Source organism: Chlorella variabilis (genome assembly GCF_000147415.1).
Source record: "Chlorella variabilis unplaced genomic scaffold CHLNCscaffold_32, whole genome shotgun sequence".
Taxonomy (NCBI): Eukaryota; Viridiplantae; Chlorophyta; class Trebouxiophyceae; order Chlorellales; family Chlorellaceae; genus Chlorella; species Chlorella variabilis.
In genome coordinates, this window is record NW_005435056.1 from 234,917 (window position 1) to 256,281 (window position 21,365).

General features: G+C 65.6%; 10 protein-coding genes across 10 annotated transcripts in view; 5 read left to right on the forward strand and 5 right to left on the reverse strand.

Moving 5' to 3' along the window:
• The window catches only part of CHLNCDRAFT_141235 (hypothetical protein), a gene marked incomplete at both ends in the record, with an annotated part of 3,448 nt that extends 2,909 nt beyond the window's left edge, over window positions 1-539 (reverse strand). Inside the window, one exon of the mRNA XM_005843334.1 lies at window positions 162-539. Within this exon, the coding sequence (XP_005843396.1) occupies window positions 162-539 (378 nt within the window). The remainder of the gene's footprint in view (window positions 1-161) is intronic.
• A 207-nt stretch (window positions 540-746) lies between these two features.
• CHLNCDRAFT_59287 (hypothetical protein) lies at window positions 747-2,469 on the forward strand. The gene is made up of 7 exons (XM_005843269.1): window positions 747-924; window positions 1,044-1,201; window positions 1,317-1,430; window positions 1,570-1,765; window positions 1,916-1,975; window positions 2,122-2,195; window positions 2,326-2,469. Exons 1-7 carry the CDS (start codon window positions 798-800, stop codon window positions 2,437-2,439), a joined length of 843 nt encoding a protein of 280 aa, XP_005843331.1. The 5' UTR covers window positions 747-797; the 3' UTR covers window positions 2,440-2,469.
• A 305-nt stretch (window positions 2,470-2,774) lies between these two features.
• CHLNCDRAFT_55247 (hypothetical protein) lies at window positions 2,775-4,193 on the reverse strand (the record flags this gene model as incomplete). The annotated part of the gene is made up of 4 exons (XM_005843335.1): window positions 2,775-3,023; window positions 3,193-3,564; window positions 3,716-3,849; window positions 4,022-4,193. The coding sequence occupies 4 exons, from the start codon at window positions 4,191-4,193 to the stop codon at window positions 2,775-2,777; spliced, it is 927 nt and encodes a 308-aa protein (XP_005843397.1).
• Window positions 4,194-5,768: 1,575 nt separating this feature from the next.
• On the forward strand, window positions 5,769-7,522 carry CHLNCDRAFT_10735 (hypothetical protein; the record flags this gene model as incomplete). The annotated part of the gene is made up of 7 exons (XM_005843270.1): window positions 5,769-5,849; window positions 5,980-6,054; window positions 6,185-6,344; window positions 6,492-6,674; window positions 6,823-6,878; window positions 7,178-7,234; window positions 7,391-7,522. Coding segments are annotated over 7 exons (744 nt in total), but the record flags the coding sequence as incomplete, so codon positions are not given.
• Window positions 7,523-9,564: 2,042 nt separating this feature from the next.
• CHLNCDRAFT_12412 (hypothetical protein) lies at window positions 9,565-10,681 on the forward strand (the record flags this gene model as incomplete). The annotated part of the gene is made up of 5 exons (XM_005843271.1): window positions 9,565-9,647; window positions 9,838-9,910; window positions 10,031-10,100; window positions 10,217-10,309; window positions 10,449-10,681. Coding segments are annotated over 5 exons (552 nt in total), but the record flags the coding sequence as incomplete, so codon positions are not given.
• An 825-nt stretch (window positions 10,682-11,506) lies between these two features.
• Window positions 11,507-12,691, reverse strand: CHLNCDRAFT_141241 (expressed protein; the record flags this gene model as incomplete). Its single annotated transcript, XM_005843336.1, has 5 exons — window positions 11,507-11,569; window positions 11,729-11,854; window positions 11,976-12,062; window positions 12,177-12,381; window positions 12,507-12,691. The coding sequence occupies 5 exons, from the start codon at window positions 12,689-12,691 to the stop codon at window positions 11,507-11,509; spliced, it is 666 nt and encodes a 221-aa protein (XP_005843398.1).
• Window positions 12,692-13,141: 450 nt separating this feature from the next.
• Window positions 13,142-14,326, reverse strand: CHLNCDRAFT_141242 (hypothetical protein; the record flags this gene model as incomplete). Its single annotated transcript, XM_005843337.1, has 6 exons — window positions 13,142-13,204; window positions 13,314-13,421; window positions 13,600-13,686; window positions 13,805-13,896; window positions 14,020-14,141; window positions 14,226-14,326. 6 exons carry the CDS (start codon window positions 14,324-14,326, stop codon window positions 13,142-13,144), a joined length of 573 nt encoding a protein of 190 aa, XP_005843399.1.
• A 522-nt stretch (window positions 14,327-14,848) lies between these two features.
• On the forward strand, window positions 14,849-16,439 carry CHLNCDRAFT_141243 (hypothetical protein; the record flags this gene model as incomplete). The annotated part of the gene is made up of 3 exons (XM_005843272.1): window positions 14,849-15,673; window positions 15,810-16,168; window positions 16,289-16,439. 3 exons carry the CDS (start codon window positions 14,849-14,851, stop codon window positions 16,437-16,439), a joined length of 1,335 nt encoding a protein of 444 aa, XP_005843334.1.
• Window positions 16,440-16,631: 192 nt separating this feature from the next.
• Window positions 16,632-18,770, reverse strand: CHLNCDRAFT_141244 (expressed protein; the record flags this gene model as incomplete). The annotated part of the gene is made up of 8 exons (XM_005843338.1): window positions 16,632-16,832; window positions 17,014-17,112; window positions 17,215-17,274; window positions 17,398-17,478; window positions 17,646-17,841; window positions 17,998-18,050; window positions 18,134-18,229; window positions 18,321-18,770. 8 exons carry the CDS (start codon window positions 18,768-18,770, stop codon window positions 16,632-16,634), a joined length of 1,236 nt encoding a protein of 411 aa, XP_005843400.1.
• A 379-nt stretch (window positions 18,771-19,149) lies between these two features.
• Window positions 19,150-21,083, forward strand: CHLNCDRAFT_141245 (hypothetical protein; the record flags this gene model as incomplete). Its single annotated transcript, XM_005843273.1, has 9 exons — window positions 19,150-19,154; window positions 19,339-19,463; window positions 19,557-19,622; window positions 19,737-19,779; window positions 19,965-20,098; window positions 20,229-20,344; window positions 20,489-20,565; window positions 20,695-20,790; window positions 20,966-21,083. The coding sequence occupies 9 exons, from the start codon at window positions 19,150-19,152 to the stop codon at window positions 21,081-21,083; spliced, it is 780 nt and encodes a 259-aa protein (XP_005843335.1).
• Between the last annotated feature and the right edge of the window lie 282 nt (window positions 21,084-21,365).

Consider the following 21,365-nt stretch of genomic DNA (forward strand, 5'->3'; position numbering starts at 1 on the left):
CGCGGCGTGAGGGAGGGGAGGAGGGATAGATGGAGAGGAGGGCAGCGCCACCTTGGCCGTGCCGCACCCCCCGTGCTTGCTGCGATGCATCCGGTTGCTGCCTGATGCAGAGCACTCTCCAGTTGGTCTGGCGGCATCATTGCACCCCTTGTATCACTCACATGTGTGTACAGCTTCTCCACACCGCTGAAGCCAGTCGCCCGCTCGTGGTGCTCCTTGATCACTCGGGGCAGCTCCTCGAGCGGCACCACGGGGCACCACCGCCACTCTCCGCTGCGCTTGACGCAGCGGCACAGGATGTCCTGACCGCCAGCGCCCTTCAGCACCTGGAAAAACTGCAGCACCTTCTTGCTGTAGTTCTTGGCGCCGCCCTGCACTGCCGCCCCCCCTCCCGCACCCCGCCGCCGCCGGCCTGAGGGCGCCTGCTCGTCGCCCTGCTTGATCCGGATGATGCCCTCTACATCTGACTTAGTGAGAAACACATTCTTGGCGCCGTTTTGGCGCCGTTCTAAGGCATAAAGGATGACAGGTTGGTTCATAATTTTAAGTTTGCGTCAGCTGCGGGGTGCGGGAGGGGAGAAATAGAAGCCTTAGAGACTCTGAAAGGCGAAGGAAAGGGAGGGATCGCGGGAGAGAGCGTGCCTGATGAGCCAGACGAATCGGGGGAGGTGCCACATCAGCGGGCAACACATGCAAGGGGGCCAAACGCATGTGTTTTGCCGCATCTCGACTTTCGTCGTTGCCAATTGGCCACCATGATCGCGTGAGCGACTGGGCAAGTCATTTTGCTGCCAGCCATGCCGCGTCCCTCACAACCCAGCACTATGGTTGTCCTGGCGCTGCTGGCCCTCGCCACTGGAGCGCTGGCTAAGGATGACTCGGAGTTCGCAGCGGAGCTGGTGCCTGCGGTGGTGGGAGTGGCAGGTGGGTGGGGGGGGGACGCAGCGTTTGCGGGCACGTCTGCCGCCACCGCCGCCCAAGCGCTGCCAATCCACAGCTCTTCGTTGGTTGCCCTTGCCCGCATCCCTCCTCCTGCGCGACAGGTTACGACGACTACCCCTACATCACGTACGACGCCGAAACCGGCAATGCCACCGGCTTCCTGGCCCCACTCCTGGAACAGCTGTGCACCAATGCGCGGCTGGAGTGCGAGATCGCGCCGGTGCCCGCCCTGAAGGACATGATCCCCTGGGTGCAAAACGTACGTGCAGAGCGGCCTGGGGGATATGCACCAGCCATCATGCGGCCAGGCTAGAGGCAAACCACCCACCCACCCATGCTCCCCATGCACGCAATGCATGCTCCCATGCATGCAGGGCACCGTCGATTTCATCATCCACACCTTGTCCCTCACCGAGGAGCGTGCCAAGCTGGTAGATTTTGTGCACCCCGCATTTTACAGCGCTGGAGTGGCGCTGTACACCACACCCGTGAGTGCGCCTGGCCTGCTGGCCCATGTAGTGCATGTGTGCGAGCCCACACACCTTCACCTGGCTGGCTCAGTCCAAAGATCCTTGTGCATGAGCCATCACACGCCTGCGCTTCCCTGCCTTGCCTGCCTGCCCACAGACGCAGGGCGGCTTGCTAGCGGCTGCTGGCGGGTGGGAGGGTGTGTCCGGGGAGCCCATCTGCTTTGTGGCTGGCTACTATGCAACCGGGGCGCTGGTGGAGCAGTACGGCGTGGTGCCTGTGGAGATGGAGTCGGTGCCAGCGGCGGTACAGGGCGTGAGCGACGGCAAGTGCGTGGCAGCAGCCTACGACACAGGTGGGTGGCTGTGCAGCATGTGCATGCACCGCAGTGCCGGGCGGACAAGCATTGAAGAGCAGCAGGGATGGGGGACGGGCTGGCCCTTTTGTCCCTGCACCCAAACAGCCAACGAGTGCGGCGCATGCACCCTCTTTTGCTGCCCTGCAGGCCAGCCTGCGCTGGGGCTGCCGGAGGCGGCAGGCGTCACCCCCGCCATGAATGCGCCATGTGAGCTGCTGCTGCTCCAGTAGTCGCTGCCATTCCTGGATGGCACTCCCCCCGTTCCCAGGAAGGCCCCCGGCCCCAGTGCCGTGCCAGCTCATCAGAGCCTGCCTGCCTGCCTGCCTGCCTGCCTGCCTGCCTGCTCCGCACAGATGCCATCCCTGTGGCCAAGGGCAATGATGGCCTGCGCAGGCGGCTGTCCGCAGCAACCGTGGAGCTCATGATGGTGCGTGTGCCTGTGCTTCCGTATCATTTGCTGCCAGGCTGGTCCTCCATCCTTGGCGGACTACAAACGGGCAGCCGCAAAGCGCCCGCCCAGCCATGCCACCTGCCCACCCTGCCCTGCTGTGCCGCAGGACGGCAACAACAGCCCGCTGCTGGAGTGGGAGCAGGAGTACTTGACCGATAAGGGCGTTCTGTCCAATGCAAACCTGGCCTCAGTGGTGCAGGCAGTTTCTTACTTTGAGTGAACTTACTGTGAGTGAAATGAATGAGCAAAACTTTGAGTCAGGCCTTTTGAGGCGTGGGAACCCCAGCAGATGCCAGGAGAATGCCAGGTGGTCGGAGGGCGGAGCCGGGGGGCAAGGTACAGGAAGAATAGCAGGAACAGCAGGGTCAAAATGAAGAATGGGCCCACAACATCTGGGGGTGTAAATCGTGAATGGTTCACAAGTCGGCAGACACCAGCGGAAACACGCAAGCGCCAGGCAGGCGATGTGGCAAAAACATTGGGATCGACCAGCCAAAAGCCGGCATGATAGGCAGCCCTGTGCCCGCCCCAAGGCAGACCGGCCCAAGCATGCGGTCAGGCTGAGGTGGCGGCGGCGACGCGGTCGTCCTTGCCCACCAGCGCGCCTCTCGCCAGCTCCTCAAAAGTGACCCCATCCAGGCTGGCCACCACGCTGTCAGCCCCCGCAAAGTCCTGGCTGCGCGTGCTGCTGGTGTACGTGACCAGGCAGCGCATGCCGGCGCCCAGCGCCGCCGCCAGCCCAATCGTGCTGTCCTCAATCACCAGGCAGGCTGCGGGGTCCACGCCGAGGCGCTGCGCCGCCACCTGCGGCGAGGGAGGGCAGCATGGCCAGCAGGGCAGCCTTCAGGGCGGATTCCCGGGCATGCCTGCCGCCCGCCAGACAGCTGGTTTGCCACCCCCACGCACAGGCCACCTGCCCGGCCCCCCACCCCGCACGCACACGTGCGCATCCCTCCAGGGGCGCTGCCCGCACCTTGTAGATGGTCGGGTCTGGCTTCTTCTCCTTCACATCGTCCCCCGCCATGAACAGGTCCAGCCCCTGGAACCGCTCCTGCCCCAGCAGGCTCCCCAGCACAAACTCCACCGCGCTCTTGGTGGCTGCGGAGCACACCGCCACCGGCACCCCCGCCGCCTGCGCCTCGCCCATCAGCCGCACCACGCCCGGCCGCGCCGCCACCTGCCCGCTGCCGATGATGTCCTTGTACTTCTCCGTCTTCCAGTCCTGCAGCGCATCGATCAGCCTGGCCTGCGCCTCCTCGCTGCTGGGCACGGCGCCCAGCACGCCGGACGTGGGCCAGCCGTTGAGCGAGAAGTAGTGGCGCATCTTGGGCTTGCCGCCGCCCACCTGCGCTCGGGGGCGGAGGGAGAGGGAGGGGGGCAGAGCGGCCGAGTGAGAGCGGCGGCGAGGCCATGCAGGGCAGCGGCGGGGAGGCAGGTGGTACTCGTGACAGGGAGGAGCAGAGATGGGGCGCCCAGGAAATGCGCCGACGCCTCACCCTGTTCTGCAGGTCGTCGTAATATTCCTCGGTCCACACCACGGGGCCATCGCCGCCTGGGCAGCGCACGTCAAAGTGCTGGAAGGTGGCGTTGTAGGCCATGCGGTGGATGTCCTCGCTCTCCACAATCACGCCTGGCAAAAGGGGGAGTGGGGTGGGCGGGGTGGGGGACGAAGCCAGGCAGTGCACACATGATTGAGCGGGCAGCCCGGAGGGCTGGCTGCTGCAACATTTGCCAGACGGGCGACACCAACGGATGCAAGGCACTGGCAATGGACAAGCAGTAAGCCAGAGAAAACACCATACCGTCGCAGTCAAAGATGAGCGCTTGAAGGCCGCCGCCGCTGGCGGCGGCGCAGACATGCAGGCGGCGGCTGTGTGCCCCGGCAGCACTGCCGCACTGCTGCCCCGCTGCAAGCCGCTTCGTGGGCAGCACCCTGCAGCAACAGGTGGGGCTGCATGCTGAGTTTGGAGCCATGTATTCCCAGCGGCGGGAGCGGCGGGGGGAGCGGCGGCGCTGGCTGCCGCCATCCTCTGCTGTTGTCGGGCTGCGATCATCACCTGACTGATGTCAAGCATGGCCTCCCCGGACGTGCTGCAGCCCCGACAGACGCCGTCTTGGCACACTGGCGGGTGGTAGAGTTGAAGGTAGCACTCTGCATGGCTGGTTGGGCTCTGAACCTTCAAACCGTGGGATCCAACGGAAACAACGAGCCCAACTACACGATGCAAGCAGGATTCAGGGTCCCTGCGGGTGGCAGCGAGTCCAGTGTCAGGGCTGGGGAGCTCGGTGTTTCGCTGTGCACCTTTTAAACTGCACACGGGAACGAATGTGGGCAATGCACCAATGCCTGGCCCCTCCCAAGGGAGGCTGGCTCCATCCAGCAGCACGCCCATTGTACAGCAAGGCGGCCTCGAAGCAAACACTGCGTGGCATTTCTGGCAAATCCACGTCAACATCGCTCCCCAGAGCTCGCCATCAGCTCCAAGCAGGCCTAGTGGGGGCATGTGAGGAAGCTAAACATCGACCCACATGTCTGTCTGAAACCCCCGGCCTTGCACCAGCCTGCACAGGGAGGTTCAGAGGACACATATACGGGGGGGGCGGGCCGGCAGCCACAGGGGGACGCCGATTCCAGAGGCCGCGGCTTCCAGCTCTCGCCCCATGGAGCCTCCCGATAGCAGCCTGTCGCTCGTGGTGAGTCATCTCTGCGTTGCGAGGTCAGCTGCTGCCAGGCGCGTTGTCGCTGCCGCTGCCGCTGCCGCTGCCGTGTGACGTCCTCTACGCTCGCTGCCCGACCTGCAGGCTGTGGACGGCCAGCCCCTCCCTCTGCAGCCACCGCCGCCGTCGCCGCAGCAGCACCAGCAGCACATGCAGCGGCGCCTGTCGGCGCTGCAGCAGCTGTCGCGGGACATTGAGCGCGACGTGATGGACGGCCTGCCGCTGCAAGCGAGCGCGGCGCAGCACGAGTGCGAGCCGCTCCTGGAGATCAGCCGGGTGCCTGGAGACGACGCCGCCATCGACGTGCACGTGGTGCACCACTTCAGGGCGCACTTCGACAAGGCGCTGCCCGCGCCCGGCGACCCCGCCTCCCCGCTGCACCCGCTGCCGATGCGGCTGCCGCCCGCGGCGGGGCCCAGCGGCCTGCACGTGGAGGAGCTGCACGGCGGCGCTGATGCGGAGCTGGCTGCCCAGCTGGCCAGGGCGGCTGGCAGCAGCCTGGCGGCACGCACGCTGGCCAGCAAGATCGACTACCCCTCTTCCAGCGCCGCCAGCGAGGCCACAGACACCAAGTCGCTCTCCTCGCTGGCATCGGGGGTCGGGGCCGTGTCGCTCGCGCCGCAGCCGCACCACGCCCGCACCACCAGCGGCGGCAGCAGCGCCGGCACTCCCAGCTGCGGGGAGGCGCACACCTGGGCACACCACGTGCGTGCCTGCAGCTCTGGCCAGCAAGAAGCGGCAGGGTGGCTGGGAGGCGCAGGAGAGGAGCAGGCGCGGCACAGCCGACGGCCGTCGGGGGAGCAGCAGGCGCTGCACAGCCCAGGCGGCTTTGAGATCGACCCTCGGGATGTGCTGGTGGGAGAGCGGATTGCCATTGGCGGCTTTGCAGAGGTGTTCATCGGCCGGTACCAAGTGAGGAGCTGCTGCTGCTGCTGCTGCTGCTGCTGCCACCTCCTGTGGTGCAGTCGCCTGCCGTTGTTGTCCCTCCTGGCGCGTGCTGAGCTGCATGGGTGACTGAACAACATCCTGCTGCTGCCTGCAGGGCACGCTTGTCGCGATCAAGCTGCTGACGGCCGTGGACGAGCTTGGGCAGGAACGGTTCCGGCGCGAGGTGCAGGTGAGGCTTCAGCGAGGGCTGTCAGCAGGGGCTCGCTGTGCGGCGCCTACCCGGGTGTGGTGCGAGTTTCTGGCGTTGACACGTTGGTCTCCCTCCCTCCCTCCCGCACGCCCTCCTTCCCCCCACGCAGATGCTGGAGTCGGTACGGCATCCCAACATTGTGTTGTTCATGGGCTGGTGCTCCCAGCCGCACCTGGCGATCGTCGCGGAGTTCATGCACCGCGGCAGCCTGTTCAAGCTGCTGCGCCGGGGAGGCGACCGGCCGCTGGACCCCAGGATGCAGCGCTCGGGTAGGTGGTGCGTGTGGTGTCGGTGTATGTGGTGTCCACATGCAGTCCGTCTCCCCAATCCGTTTCGCTCGTTCAGTTTGCCTCCCAACGGGGCTTGTATTGCCTGACCCCCTCCTGCTCCCCTGCCCGGTCCCGCCCGTGTCGCAGTGGCGGTGTCGGTTGCGCGCGGCATGTCGTACCTGCACACGCGCTCGCCGCCACTTATGCACCTCGACCTCAAGTCGCCCAATATCCTGCTGGACGACCGCTGGAGGGTCAAGATTGCAGACTTTGGGCTGAGCCGCGTTCGGTCCCACACCTTTGTGTCCGGCACCGGCGCGGGCACGCCAGGTCAGCGCCAGCAACCGCGGCTGGGCGGCTGTGTTGTCGCCTTGGGGAGCCACGGGACCGGTGGCGCCTGGCGGCCCGCGCAACGGCATTGTGGGCGCTGGCTGACAGGCGATATGCCGCCCTGCCCGCCCGCCTGCGCCTTGCAGAGGGATGGCGCCCCGAGTGCTGGCGCAGCAGGGCTTAGACGAACGGAGAAAAGTTTTAGTGAGTGGGTGGGCGGCGCTTAAGGGGGGCCCCGTTGGATGCGCATGCATGGACCGGGGCGCAGCTGTTGGTCAACATGAAAAAAAGTGGCCCGCCTTCTGCTGCCACATATGAGCAGCTGCTGACCATGAACACCCTTGCTTCCTTGCAGTTCTTACGGCGTGGTGAGCAACCAGTCGCCTTCTTGCGTTGCCAGTCACACCCTTGTTCACTCATTCGCCACCTCTTCTTTGGCAGCGGGGCGGGGTGGGGTGAATCGTGCAGCTTTGCAACCAGTCTCACTGCCCTTGGAACTGCAGGTGCTGTGGGAAACGCTCACCGGGCAGCAGCCATGGGAGGGCATGCACCCGATGCAGGTGCGGCGGCGCCAGCGCTGCACCTGCTCCAGCTCTCTTTTACAGCCACTTGTGATAGCTGGCCTGCCTGCTGAAGCTGGCTGGGAAGAGGCACGCTGGCTGCCAACGGGCCTCCTGCCACCCATCCTTTCCTCCTGCCCCCGTTTCCCTGCGCAGGTGGTGGGCGCGGTGGGATTCCAGGGCCGCCAGCTGCCACCACCCCCTCAAAACGACCCCTTCCTGGCCGACCTGTGCCGCCGCTGCCTAGTGCACGACCCCCGCCACCGCCCCTTCTTCCCACAGATTGTCAAGGCACGCCCTCTGCCGCTGCCCCGCCGCTGCTCTGCTCCCTTCTGGTGCCTGCAGCTGCTGCATGTGCCACATTTTGGAGCTGACATGCAACAGTGGCTGGGCAGGCATGTTTGCTCAGCTTTGACGTCCCCCGCTTCCTCCGGGCTGCCTGCAGGAGCTGGAGGGCCACTACAGCGACTCACGCAGCAGCAGCCTGGGCAGTCAGCACGCCCTCAGTGAAGGCCACCTGGTGCTGGAGAGTGGCGACCCTTCGGCTCCCGCGCGCCCGGGTGATGCACGCCAGCTACCACAGCCCCCGGCTGAGCCCCGCATGCCGACGCTGCCAGCGCTCAAGCTGCCGGCGCTCAACCTGCCGGCGGGGGTGCGACGCCGGGTGCCAGGCAGCGGCTTGCTGGGCGGCGGCGGCGGCAGCGGCGGCTTGGATGCACGAGGCAGTGGTGGGGCCTACGGCCTGCCCGACCCCTCGCCTTTCGCTCCCCTCCCACCAGCCGGGCCGCTGCGCTCAGCAGCAGCAGCAGCCAGGCCATCTTCTGTCGCCACAGGGCAGCGGCAGCATCAGGCAGCGGCCGGAGCAGCAGCAGCGGGCATGGCCAGCCAGCTGCACCACCAGCTCAGCCTGACCATTGCCTCTCCTTTTGCCCAGCTGGCACCCTTTGGGGATGATGCCGAGGAGGCGGCGGCTGCTGGGCCCGCAGCAGTGCGGCCCATGGCTGGCAGCAGCGGCGGCGGCATCCCCAGCAGGCAGGCAAGCGCGGTGGCCTGCCATCCAGACACGCTGCTGACGCTGCAGCAGCACCTGGAGCAGTCGGCCGCATCCACGCGCCCGGGCGCTAGCCTGCACAGGCAGCCGTCAGGAGGGGACCTGAAGGCCGCTGCCGCGGTCGCCCCGACACCCGATGTGCATGCTGATGCAGGTGCTGCTGCCGCGCAGGCGGACAGCACCTCACAGCGGCAGTCGGTGCCGGGTGGGTGCGCAGGCAAGGGCAGCACGCTGTCCACAGAGCCCACCTCCACCTCTGCCCTCGCCCCACCCTCCTTCGTCTCGGTCGCGGATGCCGCCACATGGCGCAGCCTGGATGCTGCCCACCTGTGATGCCGCCTGCGGCGCCCGACTCCCCTCACCCATATGATCATTACCTGCTTGTGTTACCTTCATCTTTCTTGCTGCACAGTACCTTCGGTAGTAGAGAGACGCAATGCCACCATGGCTGAACAACCGATCCCTTCCTGGATCCGTCTTGGAATCAAAACCCCTTTGCCCTTCCCCGCTCCATTGTGTTGCTGGCCAGTATTTCCTGTTGATTGAGTTCTCTCGCTTTTCATCTTTCATTCATCATAAGCTCACACTCGGTCCATTGCCTGTGGTGCAGCTCAACTTTCTGTTATATGCCGTCTGCTGCTGCTGTTGTGCTGCTCGCTCCGATCTCAGCACCTCAAGGGCTCTGCCTCCACCTTGACTAATAATTAAACATTATGCATTATTTTTTACCACTTGTGCCAGTACGTAACATAGAGGGAATGGCTTGCTGAAAGAAATGGGCAATGCACAGTTTCAGCGCCCACCTCTGCGGCCTCCGACTGCCCCCATATCGTTTGCCAATACGTCAGTCAGGGTTCCCTGCTGCCGATGCTATAGGGTGCATGATCCAGCTGTTGGGGTAGGTGGGATCTGAATGGTCTCTCCTCAAACCGTGCGTGGGCCCGGTGCCAGCGGTGCAGTACCTCCATGTACCTCGCGCAGGTGAGTAGTAGTACACTCTCGCGCATTTCCTCCGTCATTTGGACTTCTGGAACGCAGCCTCAGGCATGTGCTCGGGCGATCAGGCCGCGCGCAAGGCTGCGGCCTGCCGGGATATTGAGGCCCGGCTGAATGCCAATAAGTGCGTCCATTTGGCAGCCCCAGTCGGCGTGCCAGCCACCGTATCAGTGCCTGGCAGGGGCCTTGGGGTCTCGGGGCGAAGGGCGCCAGACTACCACCATTGTAGGCATGCCAGCTCAGCTTCTGCGCCACGCCCACATCCTCCTGCTGGCTCTGTCGCAGGGCCTGGTCGCAGTCGATGGAGGCCAAGTCCCCAGGGTTCTTCCAGAAGCTGGTGGAGCTGCAGGCGCCCGAGGTGCTGTGGTGAGTGGCTCGAGCGCTACCGCTGGCGCTGCCGCCCTAGCCTGCTGCCAAAAGCACAATGTGCTTGCTCTTGACAAAGTTGCAAAGCACACCTTCTGCTGCTGCGTGGATAGAGTTTGCAAGTAGCTTCTGGACTCTGCATGCCTGCTGATGCTGCTGCTTCATGCTGCCGCCTCTACCGCCCTTGCAGGATTGGGTGCGCAGATGCACGCATGCCTGCCAACGATCTGATTGGGCTGCGGCCGGGAGAAGTGCTGGTGCAGGTGGGGGCAAAAATGCCTGCCTGCCTGCCTGCCTCAGCTGTTGGCCATGCTTGCTGCCGAGACAGCGGCCTCTACCACCAGCACAAGACCCAGTGCTGCGACGATGCGCTGGCCATGCAGCGTAACGTGGGCAACATTGCTTCCTTCAAAGATATGAACCTGATGAGCTGCCTGGAGTACGCGGTGGCAGGTGGGCACGGGGCATTGCCCAGCCCAGCACCACGACCATGGATCACTGGCGGTATTGGCTCCTGCAAGCCTTCCCCGCCCACGCTCATGCGCATGTGCGTCCCTGTCGCATTGCAGTGCTCAAGGTGAAGCACATCATTGTGTGCGGCCACTACGGCTGTGGAGCGGTGGAGGGGACGCTGCACGAGGATGTGCCCGGCAAGACGTCGGGTGAGCGCCAGCGGCCGGGCAGCAGCAGCAGCAGCAGGCGAGCAGCAGGCGGCAGGCACAGGGCCGGGTGCCGCTAGTGCCACTGCTATGCTCCTCGCTCACCCCATCCCTGCACTCCCCCGGCCCGCTCTCCCCGCAGCCCTGGCCAACCTGTGGATCCAGGATGTGCGCGACACGCTGGAGAAGAATGTGGAGGCGCTGCGGTGCCTCAACGGCCCCGCTCGCGCCAACAAGCTGGTGGATTTGAACGTCATGCGGCAGGTGTTCAACGTGTGCACCAGCCCGGTGGTGCAGCAGGCGTGGGACGCGGGGCACCAGCTGGCGGTGCACGGCCTGGTGTACTCCCTCCACGACGGCCTCCTCAAAACCATCTACAGTGAGTGGCACAGTCGCTGCGCCACTCCCTGGCCCCTGCCCCCCTGCACGTCCACGCTTCCAACCCAGCACGCAGCCCGACTCCATGTACAAGCGTTTCTGTCCTGCACATGATACCGCTGGCCAGCGTCTGGATAGCGTGGCTTCCCCCGTGCATGCCTTCTGGCCCGTGTCCCATGCCCATGTGATGCGCCTGGCCCTGCAGCCACCGAGGCCAAGGACCAGCAGCCCGGCAGCTTCAACCGGGGCGGCAGCACCAAGTCGTTCTTCTCCTCCAGCTTCACCTCGGGCTTCAACAACTCCACCACCGTCACCGTGCCTGCCACCAGCATCGCCTCGCACCGGGTGGACGACGAGGAGCGCATGTCGTTTGAGGTGTGAGCTGCCACACATGGCGAGGCAGGAGAAAGCGGTTTTGACTACTAGAAAAGCATTTCATTGGGACGCAGTAGCTCCCAACGCACGACCCCTACTGGCCTTATCCATTTACAATCTGTTCTTTACACAAGCGCGGTTGTACAAATTTCTTTTCTTCCTCAGCAGATGCCCACAATCAGATTTTTCAGGTTCAAAACTCAGTTTTTTTGCCCTCGCCAGTCGAATCAACCACCGTGCTCTGCACAAGCCACATGGCATATGCGTCACTCACTCAGGGTGCAATACAGTAACCGAAAAGCTGCCGCTGTCAAAAATGTTTTGTAAACCAAAAATGGGCGAGGTCAGGTGCCATGTGCTCCCAGTCATTGCGTCAGCCTGCTACTTGGACAACTGCTCAGCGCCTAGCTGGCGATCACAGGGAGCGTCAGGGCTGCGCGTGCTGGTTCAGGCCACGGCGGAGGCCACCATCGCTGCTGCCATCATGAACAGCGATACCGGGCCCTCCACCTGCGGAAACCAAGGCCGACCGGCATCAGGACGACAGCAGCACCAGGGAGGAATACATGATCATGCATGGCAGTAGCCAGGATGCGTGCGCTGCTCAACAATGCACAGCATCCGTACTGAACGCCTTGGGCGTTCACCCTCTCTGCCTGCTGGACGCACCTGCGCGTAGAAGGCGTAGCCAGCCAAGGCCGCAAAGGCAATCGACTGGTACCGGATGCTCTTGTCTGCACGGTACTGCTGCACCAGCTTCCAAGCCGCCGACAGGCCGTACGCCCCCACCAGCCACTGCAGCCATTGTATCGAGCGGGAAGATGCCTGGCCTGAGTGAACGGCCCTGGAAGGAGCACTGGCCCATGCCTGCTGTGCCGTAAGAGCGGTGAAAGGAGGAGTGAACGACCGCGCCTACCTGCGCCCCCAAGCCCTTGTAGATGGCTGCCACCAGTGTGGCCAGCCAGGCATAGCGTGAGTACTTGAAAGCGGGCAGGGTATCCACCTGCGGGGAAGGGGAATCCGGGGGAAACCAAGGGGTGTGTCTGGTGGAGGGCGTGGGGCTGATCTGGTGGCATGGGGCTGGCCAGCGCCTCCCACCCGCCCCTCCGCTGCTCACCAGCAGGTAGCCAAACAGGAAGATGGCAGTCTCAAGAGGCGCGATCTTGCCGAAGCCGTCCAGCGCGTTGACGGCCAGGAACATGGGGCCCACAAGGCTTCCAATCGTGTCGGAGCCCTTGGACACGTCAGCCAGCGTCAGCCCGCCCCAAATCAGCGTGTACCAGGCCAGGGCGGTGAAGATGTGGTTGGCGGTCAGCTGGAAGCTGCATTCAGGGGGCGGCGCGGCGATGGTCAAAGGTCCGCAGGCTGGCAGAGGCCCGGATAGACAAAGATTTCCCTGCGTACTGCACGCAAAACGGCGGCGGCGGGAAACGGCTACCGCTCGCACCTGGCGAGCTTGGCCTTCTCTGCCACCATGGTGGCGGCGTAGCCGACCAGGGTCAGCCACTGGGGCAGCTCCTCCTTCACAGCGCCATCCAGGGGAATAGCATCCGAGCCGGGGAGCGCCGCGACGGGAGCGGGGGCCCTCTTGGTCGCGGGGCGGGGGCGGCTCACAAGCAGGCCGTGGCGCATCGGGGTGCTGCTGCTGCGAGCCCCCAGGCCTCTGGTGGGAGTGAGGCACACACGCGAGGAAGACACAGCGAGCATATTTGCACGAGTTAGGCGGCCGAGTGTCGAGCGAGAGCTGTGTCGGAGTGCCTGACGCGCAACCCACTTGCAAGTAGAGGCTGTAGGGGCAGAATGATGGGGTGCTCCGACATTACTGGGCCTTGTAGGGGAAGATGTGCGCGACAGGTGGCACTACTGATTCGCTGTACAGACCTCCGAGATGGCCTGCCTCGCCGCAGAAACATGCTGTGGCACAGATTTCCCCATCGCAAGGGTACGGGAGGGGTGGGGTGATTCCGTCCTTGAGCCATCGTTTGAACACAAGTTTGTCCTCACTCTGTGTGCCAGCATCTTGAGGCTGTGTCAGAATCGCTTGTCAGGGCCTGTGCCCTGAAAGCGCTGCCGCAGCCGGGCTCAAGAAACGATGGACGCCACCATCTGCGCCGCCATCATTATCAGGGCTACGGGCACCTCCGCCTGGCCACAGAAGCGGGCGTCAGGCCAGGCAATCAGTGGTGTATGCCAGGCAACCAGTGCTGGCATCATCTTGATCGTGCACCGCCCTCTTCATTCCCTCCCCGCTCACCCCCTTGGCGAATGCATAGGCCGCCACGCCAGCGAAAGCAAGCTGCTTGAGGTCCCTGTCCATCACCAGCCTCCACACAGCCGACACACCCAGTGCGCCCACCAGCCACTGCGCAGCACATGACAGGGCGCGCCCAAAGAGATGCATCGAGCAACAGCCAGAGCAAGTCCTTTGCGGCAGCCGCGCAGGCCGGTACAGGGCCTTGGGGGGCGATGCCGACGAGCAAGCAATGCCAGCCCACTCGACGGCGGTCGCGACGGCAAGCTGCTTGCCAGGCCGCGCCTACCTGCGCCCCCAAGCCCTTGTAGATGGCTGCCACCAGTGTGGCCAGCCAGGCCCAGTGCGAGTAAGGGAAGGCGGGCAGCTTGCCGATCTGCAGGGCGTTGGTAGGCAGGCACACTCACCTGAGCTCTCGCCGGCGTGGCCAGGCCACCCTGACAGCCAAAGAGTTAAGTTGCCGGCTGGTGGCACCAGCATTGCTGACCACTCACCCACCACCATCCAAACAGGAAGGTAGCCACATCCATGGGCGCCACCCTGCCCCCAAAGCCGCCCAGCGCATGCACCGCAACGAACATCGGGCCTGTTCGGAAGGGTGTGCGAGGCAGCCGTGAGCACTTAAGGTGGCGAGCCAGCCGGCGCAAACTGTATGCCGTGTGCAGCAGCATAACGCATGCTGGCACAGGGCATCATGTCATCGGCCCACCTATTGCGCTGCCCACCACATCAAACTGCACCCGGCTGTCCCTGTCCAGCATCGTCAGCGCCGCCCACGCTACTGTGTACCCGGCCAGCGCAACGTAGATGTGCGACGTGGTGAGCTGGAATCTGCAGTGCAGCAGCGCAGAGCGGGAGAGCTGATCAGCCAGTTGAGCGCTTGATGCAGCGGCGCGACAGCGGGGGGCGACACACCTGGTGAGGTTGAACTGCTTGGACAGCTGGCTGGCGGCGAGGCCGGCCAGCGTCAGCCACTTGGGCAGCTCCTCCCTGGCCTCGCTGTCCATGGGCAGCATGGAGCCGGGCAATGCGGCAGCGGGCACCTGCTGACGAGGTCTGGCACCTCTGAGCGGCGCCGGTCTCAGGCGGAAGCGCCCAGCAGCGGTCATTGGGGGCGCTGCTGCCCATCTCACGGGCTGAGGGCAGGCTGTGTGCGGTCTGTAGCATCCTGTCAGGGTGAGCGCCGCCATGGCCCTTGGGGTGGTCTCTTGTTAGATGATTTGGCAGCTGCCTGATCTGAGGGTGACCCAGCCCAGTGGATTATTGAGCTTTTGTGGGTAGAGGGGGGGCGGTGGCGCCACGACAAGGTGGCGGCAGTACAGGGTACAGGGTGCACGGGCCACAGGTGGAAACGTTGACGCGCGCCGTGATCACTGCACACCCTCAGCACGTGTACAGGCGTGCAAACGACACAGGGCCAACCCTGTGCGCACAGCGATTCAAGTTCCCGCCTTGCACAGCGCAGGGCGGCCAGCCCCGCGCCTCCGCTGATCCAGGAGCAGAGCGCCGGCGCTGCCAGCCCCGGCGCTGCTGCCAGCATGGGCGGCGGCGGGGCGGCCGACGAGCCGACGCAGCTCCAGGTTCAGCTGGAGCGGCTTCGGCAGCAGCTGGCAGAGGAGCAGCTGCTGCGGCGGCAGGCCGAGGAGGCGGTGGAGGTGGTGGCTGCAGACCGCAGCCGGCTGCAAAAGGCGCGAGACGAGCTGGCTACCGCGCTGCTGGCGTGTGAGCGGCGTGCCGCCGAGGCAGAGGAGGAGCAGCTGCGTGCCGAGGCGCAGGCGGCGGCGCTGGAGGCCGCGCTGCGGGAGCAGCAGCAGGCGGCAGAGGCGAGCGCGGCGGCGGCCGCTGCCGCGGGGCCCCTCTCCCCAGCCACCGCCGAGCGGCTGGGAAGCAGCGCCGGCGTGGCGGCGGCCGCCTCGCGCTCGCTGCGCCACACGCAGAGCAGCAAGAGCGACAGCGGGCTGGCTGCCGACCTGGACATCCTGCTGGCGGAGCTGGACCAGGAGCGGCAGCGCAGCGAGGAGCTTGTGCGCACTCTGGAGGCGGCGGAGAGGGAGGCTGTGTCCGCCACCGAGAAGCTGCTCAAGGCCCAGCAGCGCATCAAGCAGCTGGGGAGCGGGGGCAAGGGGCGCGGCCTGTTTGGCGGCATGAAGAAGTCAGCTTCCTCCGCCAGCCTGCCGCCCGGAGGGGCCGGCGGCGCGGCCGGTGCCGCGGCGGGCGGCGAGGCCGAGGCCGAGGAGACGGCGGCGGTGCTGCAGCAGCGCATCGTGGCGCTCAAGGCCAGCCGGGACAAGCTGATCGGCGCCTTTGATGCGCAGGCCGCGGAGATCGAGCGGCTGTCGGGGGACAACGCCGCACTGGCAGAGGTGGGGTGTGCCGCTGGGATGACCTGGGTGCCTACCTCGCTGTTGCGCGCGTGTGCTGGGGCAGGGCCAGCTCTGTTGCCTCGCGCTCGGCAGGGTGGCGCTCCCCACCCTGGCTGGCGCTGCTGTGTGCCTGCAGTCGGTGGCGCAGCTGCGGGATGTGGCGGCCAAGTGGGAGGCGCAGGCGCAGGACAGCCTGTCGCAGAACGAGCGGCTCAAGGACTTGCTGGAAGAAAGCGCGACGTGGAACCTGGCGCCGGCCGCCCCCTGCGGCACCGGCGGCGCGGCCGGCGGCGGCGCCAACGGCCGAGCAGCAGGCGCGGCAGGGAAAGGGGCAGGAGCAGGCAGCGGAGATGCGGGCAGGGGCGAGGATGCCCTGGCAGCGGTCGCTGCGGGAGGGCAAGGCGACCCGGCCCACCTGGCTGCGCTGTGCCAGCGGTTTCAGGAGGAGCTGCTGCTGGAGAAGGCCAGGAGTGCTCAGCTGGACATGCAAGTCAGGTGGGCCCGCTGGGCTGGCCTCTCTAGCCCCATGCCGGCATGCTCGGCATGCCGGCGCCGGGCTCTTGCTCGTCCTGCTGCCCGCCTGCTGCTGCATGCCCCCCTCCACGCTGCCTGCAGGGCGCTGTGCATGGAGCTGACGCGAGCAGCGCAGAGCAGCAGCCAGATGCAGGCGGCGCTGATGCCGATGCTGGGCGGCATAGAGGCGCGGCTGGTGCAGGTGCTGGGCATGCGGCCGCGCCCCGCTGCGATGCAGGCTGCATCGTCATAGCTGCCGCACGCCTCCCACAAATGATCACCTCCCCTTGCTTGTCTGACCTTCCAACCCCGACTGGCCGCTCCTTGATGTGCGACGCCTGCACTGCGAACTGTTCTTGACTTGACTCCTGACCATACTTTGAGCGCAATAACCAACAGATAATGGCAATACCAGCAGAAGCACGGGGATGGGGGCAGGGATGGGTCACTGAGCGGGGCCGACTGCCGCAGCGGCGCCTGCTGCCGCCGGCGCCGCTGCTGCCGCCGCAGCCTTCTTCTTCTTCTTGCCGCCCGGCTCCTTTGGGTCCAGCTCCCTGTGCCAGGTCAGCCCCTCCTTCTCGCACCGGTTCACAAGGCGGTTGAACTTGGCCAGCAGCTTCATGTACGTCTTCTGCCGCTCCGCCACCTGCGCGGCGGAAGGGGGAGGAAAGTGCGGGCCCTGCCCGTGCATGAAACATGACGTGAGCGCGTGCTGCTAGGAAGTTTGTGTGCGCAGGTGTGTGCGATAATGTGAATATGGGGCCGCCAGGCTAGTGACCAGGCCAGGGATGGAAGCTTCAACACGAGAGGGGGGAGCAAGAGGCAACTGTGCGGGCCAGGCGGTCGCTCGCCTTCTTCTCCAGTTTGGCGACCAGACCCTGGCTGTCCTTCAACTTGCTGTTGGTTTCCTCCACTTCCTTGTTCATCTGCAGGCAGGCAAGGCACACACCATGTAGGTGCCAGGCAAGCAGGCAGCCAGCATCACAACGGCCACAGGCGGCTTCCCCTTCTAAGGCTGCCTCGCCCACCTTCTTGTGCATGTTGTGTGTGCACAGCGCAAAGGTGGCGACCAGCTTGAGCAGGTGGAACTGCGGCGGGGCGGGGCAGGGCGGGGCAGCAGTAGCTAGGGCTTGCCACCAGGATGACAGCCCACAGGAGCAGCGCACAAAGAAACAACACACAAAGCAGCTGGGCTGCAGGCCCCCACCCACCTGGTGCAGCTGCGCCAGCTGCTCCTTGCCCCGCATCAGCACTGTCGCCGCCTCCACCGGCAGGCACTCCGCGTCCTTGGACTGCGGCCACACACGGCGGCAGGCCAGGTACGTCACACGGCCTCATCAGCCGCGGGCACGGCATGGCGGCGCCGCGCCAGCAGCAGCAGCGGCAGCGGCATCGCGCCGTCAGAACGGCCACCCTGAGCCACCACCCCTGCACTTTCCACCCCAGCCCGACAGCCCACCTCCTCCACCAGGAAGTCTGTGGCCTTGTCGAACAGGTCCTCGTACCGGTGCTTGCTGGCCAGCGCCAGCACATCCAGCCACTCGGCGTGCGCCGCAGCCGCCGCCGCCGCCGAGGCGCCCATGCCAAAGGGGAAGGCCGGCTCGGGCGCCGGCGTGGCGATGCGCATCTTGAAGGCCTCGCTCATGAACACCGGCCTGCAGGCGGCCGGCTTGACATGAGTGTTGGCTGGCTGGTATGGGCGTGTGGGCACGTGGTGTGTCATTGTGGCGATGCGCAGTGCGGCGATGTGCAGAGCGCCACAGAAGCCTGCGCCGACCTCCCGCCTGGTGCACCCCGCCTGCCTGCCCCACCTGCACGCCTGCATGATGTCCTCAGCCTCGTACTTGTCCGCCAGCTGGAACACCTGCAGGGTCAGAGGGTGCGGCAGGGCTTGGCCTCAGCTCGCAGCCGGTGCAGGCAGCAGGCCGGCACAGCCCGGCAGCCCACCTTCATGGCTATCTCGGGCTTGATGAGCACGGATCGGGAGTAGATGATGTCCAGCAGGTGCGCCTTGACCTCCTCGAACCCCTCGGGCACAGCCACCTGCGGTGCGGGAGAAGCACTGCCCGAAAACTGTAGACAAGGTGGCCACAGCCAACTCTCGCCCGCCCCAACTGCCCCCGCCACCACCCACCTCTGCCTCCTCGCATGCGTCCAGCAGTGCACGGAAGAAGCCACAGGAGCGCAGCACGATGAGGCGGTGCACGCCCAGGCGCTTGCCGTCTGCTGTCTTGAGCACAAGGTCCACGGCAGCGCTTGGCTCGTAGCTAAAGTCGGGTGGCGGCGTCAGCCGCCGCTTCTTGAGCGCGGGGCCATGCTCGCCGTCGGCGCCGTTTGCATCGCCGCCTGTGGCGGGCTCAACAGCTGCAGTGCCTGCTGGCCGCTGCCCTTGCTGCTGCTGCTGCTGCTGCTGGGCGGCAGGCTGTTGCTGGGAGGGAGGAGCTCCCGCCGCCGCCGCCGCTGCGGCAGGGACGGCGGCCTCGCCTGGCTGCCCGTTTGCCTGCCCCGCTGGAGCCTCCTGCTGTTGCGGCTGCTCTAGTGCCTGCCCGGGTGCCGCAGCACCCTCGTGATTCATCTGATTCATGGCGATGCTCAAGGCCTGTGCTGCTGCTGCTGCTGCGGATGCCCAGATTCTGCCCACCCAATTCGACCAGAGAAGACGGAGCGTCCCATCCTGGGTGCTTGCGAAAGTGCCAGCACGGCAGCCAACGTGTGCGGTTCTTCCTGCACAGAGCGCCTTAACAATTGCGCTATGGTCTCGTTATGAATGTTGCGAGACTCCTGACGACCCTCCCACTCATCCAAGGGACACTCCGCTCAGCAACCCGGGCAAGCTCACATCTGGCGTTGTTTGTGCGCGGTGCGCCCTTTGCAGCCACTCCTGCATCTCGGCAAGCCGCCCCAAACGGCAGGAGCACCGGTTTGGAGGGCGTCGTCCGATGCACTGACTGGCGCTGCTGGTGATGATGTGCCCATCCCGCAGGCCGCCGCCGACCCCAGAGCACAAGCAGGAGCGCCCCGCTTAGCACCATGGCCAGCTGGGACGACAACAACAGGCGAGCAGCTGGTTCAGTGACCCGTGCAGGCTAGCCACACCATCAAGATCTACCGCTTCCGAAGCCACCACAAGAGTACGCTGCTCTTCCCCACAGGCTAGAGCTGATCAAGAACAGCGCCATCCTGCCGGGCCCCGGCCGCCCGCTGGAGCGCTGCCTACTGGACCGCATCCCGGCAGATGCGCAGTATGTGCTAATTGGCGAGGCCAGCCACGGGACAGGTGGGGACTGGTGCTTCGCGTGCTTCCGCTGCCCAGCTGAGCCTCTCCCGCTGAGCCTCCTGTGCCGCTTGCTCTCCCGCCTGCTGGCTGCAGAGGAGTTTTACAGCATGCGCGCGGAGCTCACCAAGATGCTCATCCAGGAGCGGGGCTTCAATGCAGGTATGTGTGGGGATGCAGCCAAGGCAGGGTACGCTCCAACCCTCGCTTATGGCGCGCCCTCCAACGGCGGACGGCCTCCCCGCCCCACCCTGCCCCCCCCCTCTTCTCATGCAGTGGTTGTGGAGGCCGACTTCCCGCCCGCCTTCCGCGCCAACATGTACTGCCGGGGCATGAACGCCGATGCCGGCTCCGAGCAGGCACTCGCCGACTTCAAGCGCTTTCCCACCTGGCACGTGGCGGCTGCAGCGGGCGCCGTGCCACGCTGGGCATGCTGCACCTGAACCCTTCTCGCCTGCCCGACTGTCGTGCTCAAGGGCTGCCCCTACCCCTCTGTGCCCGCAGGATGTGGCGCAACACGGTAGTGACCCGCTTTGTGGACTGGCTGAGGCAGCACAACGCCCAGATCCCCCAGGAGCAGCGCTACGCCCAGGGCGCTGGCTTCTATGGCCTGGACCTCTACTCCCTGCATGAGTCAGGTACAGCCTGCTCAGCCAAGCTCTGCCACTAGCCGCCGTGCCCTGCCTCGTCGCCCAGCTGACGTGCCAACATGCATATGAACCCTCCTCCCCAACTTGCACCCCACCACCTCCCGCCTTCCTGCACCAGCCGCCAAGGTTGTGGAGTTTCTGTCTGGCGTGGACCAAGACGCCGCCATCCGCGCCAAGGCCAGGTTCCAGTGCTTTGACCGCTACGGCGCCGACACAATGGCCTACGCCTATGCGGTGGGTGGCTGGGAGCGGTGGTGGTGCTGGTGTGGGGAAGCAGCAGGTGGAACACTGGGGGGATGCATGAGGCATTGCCGCAACCTGAGCCCGGCAGCTGCTTCTGAGCACGCCTCACAAGCTTGGGCCTGGCCGGGAGTGCAGGTTGGGGTGGGCGGTGCGCCCTCCTGCGCCAACGCCGCGCTGTCTGTGCTCAAGGAGGTGGGCAGGAAGGCGGATGCGTACAGGCAAGCAGGAACTGCCAGGCCAGGGGCCCACCTGCCCCTACACTGCGCTGCCTGGGAGCCCACATCTCGGCTTGCCCTGCACCTCCTCCAGCCCCTGTGCCCCTGCCACACCCCGCCCTGCAGCCAGAAGCTGGACGGCGAGTACGGGGAGGAGGCGGCGTTTGCGGCGCGCTGCAACGCGGCAGTGGTCAAGGGGGCCGAGGGCTACTATCGCAACCTGTGCGCCGCCTCAGCTCGCCCTGCCCGTCTGCTTGCCAGCCACATCCGGCGGCCTGTGCATGCTCCACACACACCTCCCAACCGCCGACGCCAGCCGCCCCCTCACTGACCGCTCAGAAAACCTTCTACCTCCCAGCCAACCTGCCTGCCTTTTCCTGTTCGTCTGCCCGACCAGGTTTTTCGGCGAGGAGCTGACCTGGAACCTGCGCGACGCTCACTTCCTGGAAACGGTCAAGGCCCTCGACTCTCACCTGTCCCGCCGCGTGGAGATGCCCAAGCTGGTGCTGTGGTGAGCGAGGGGTTGCCGGCCGCTTCCCGCGCGTGCACTAGCAGGCCTGAGACTGGCACAGGATCATGTGCCATCTTGCACAGCTCGCCGCCTGCACACAACTGCGATGCTGCGCTGGCTCTGCTGGCCGCCCACACTCCCGCCAGGGCGCACAACAGCCACCTGGGCTTGTGTGGGCTTACAGTCTGGTTTCAGCAAGAACAAGCTTGCAGCACAGACTTTGTTGTTCGAGCAAGGAGGGATGAAGCAGTAGAACAACAGGCAGGACAGGCCAACTGACAGGTCA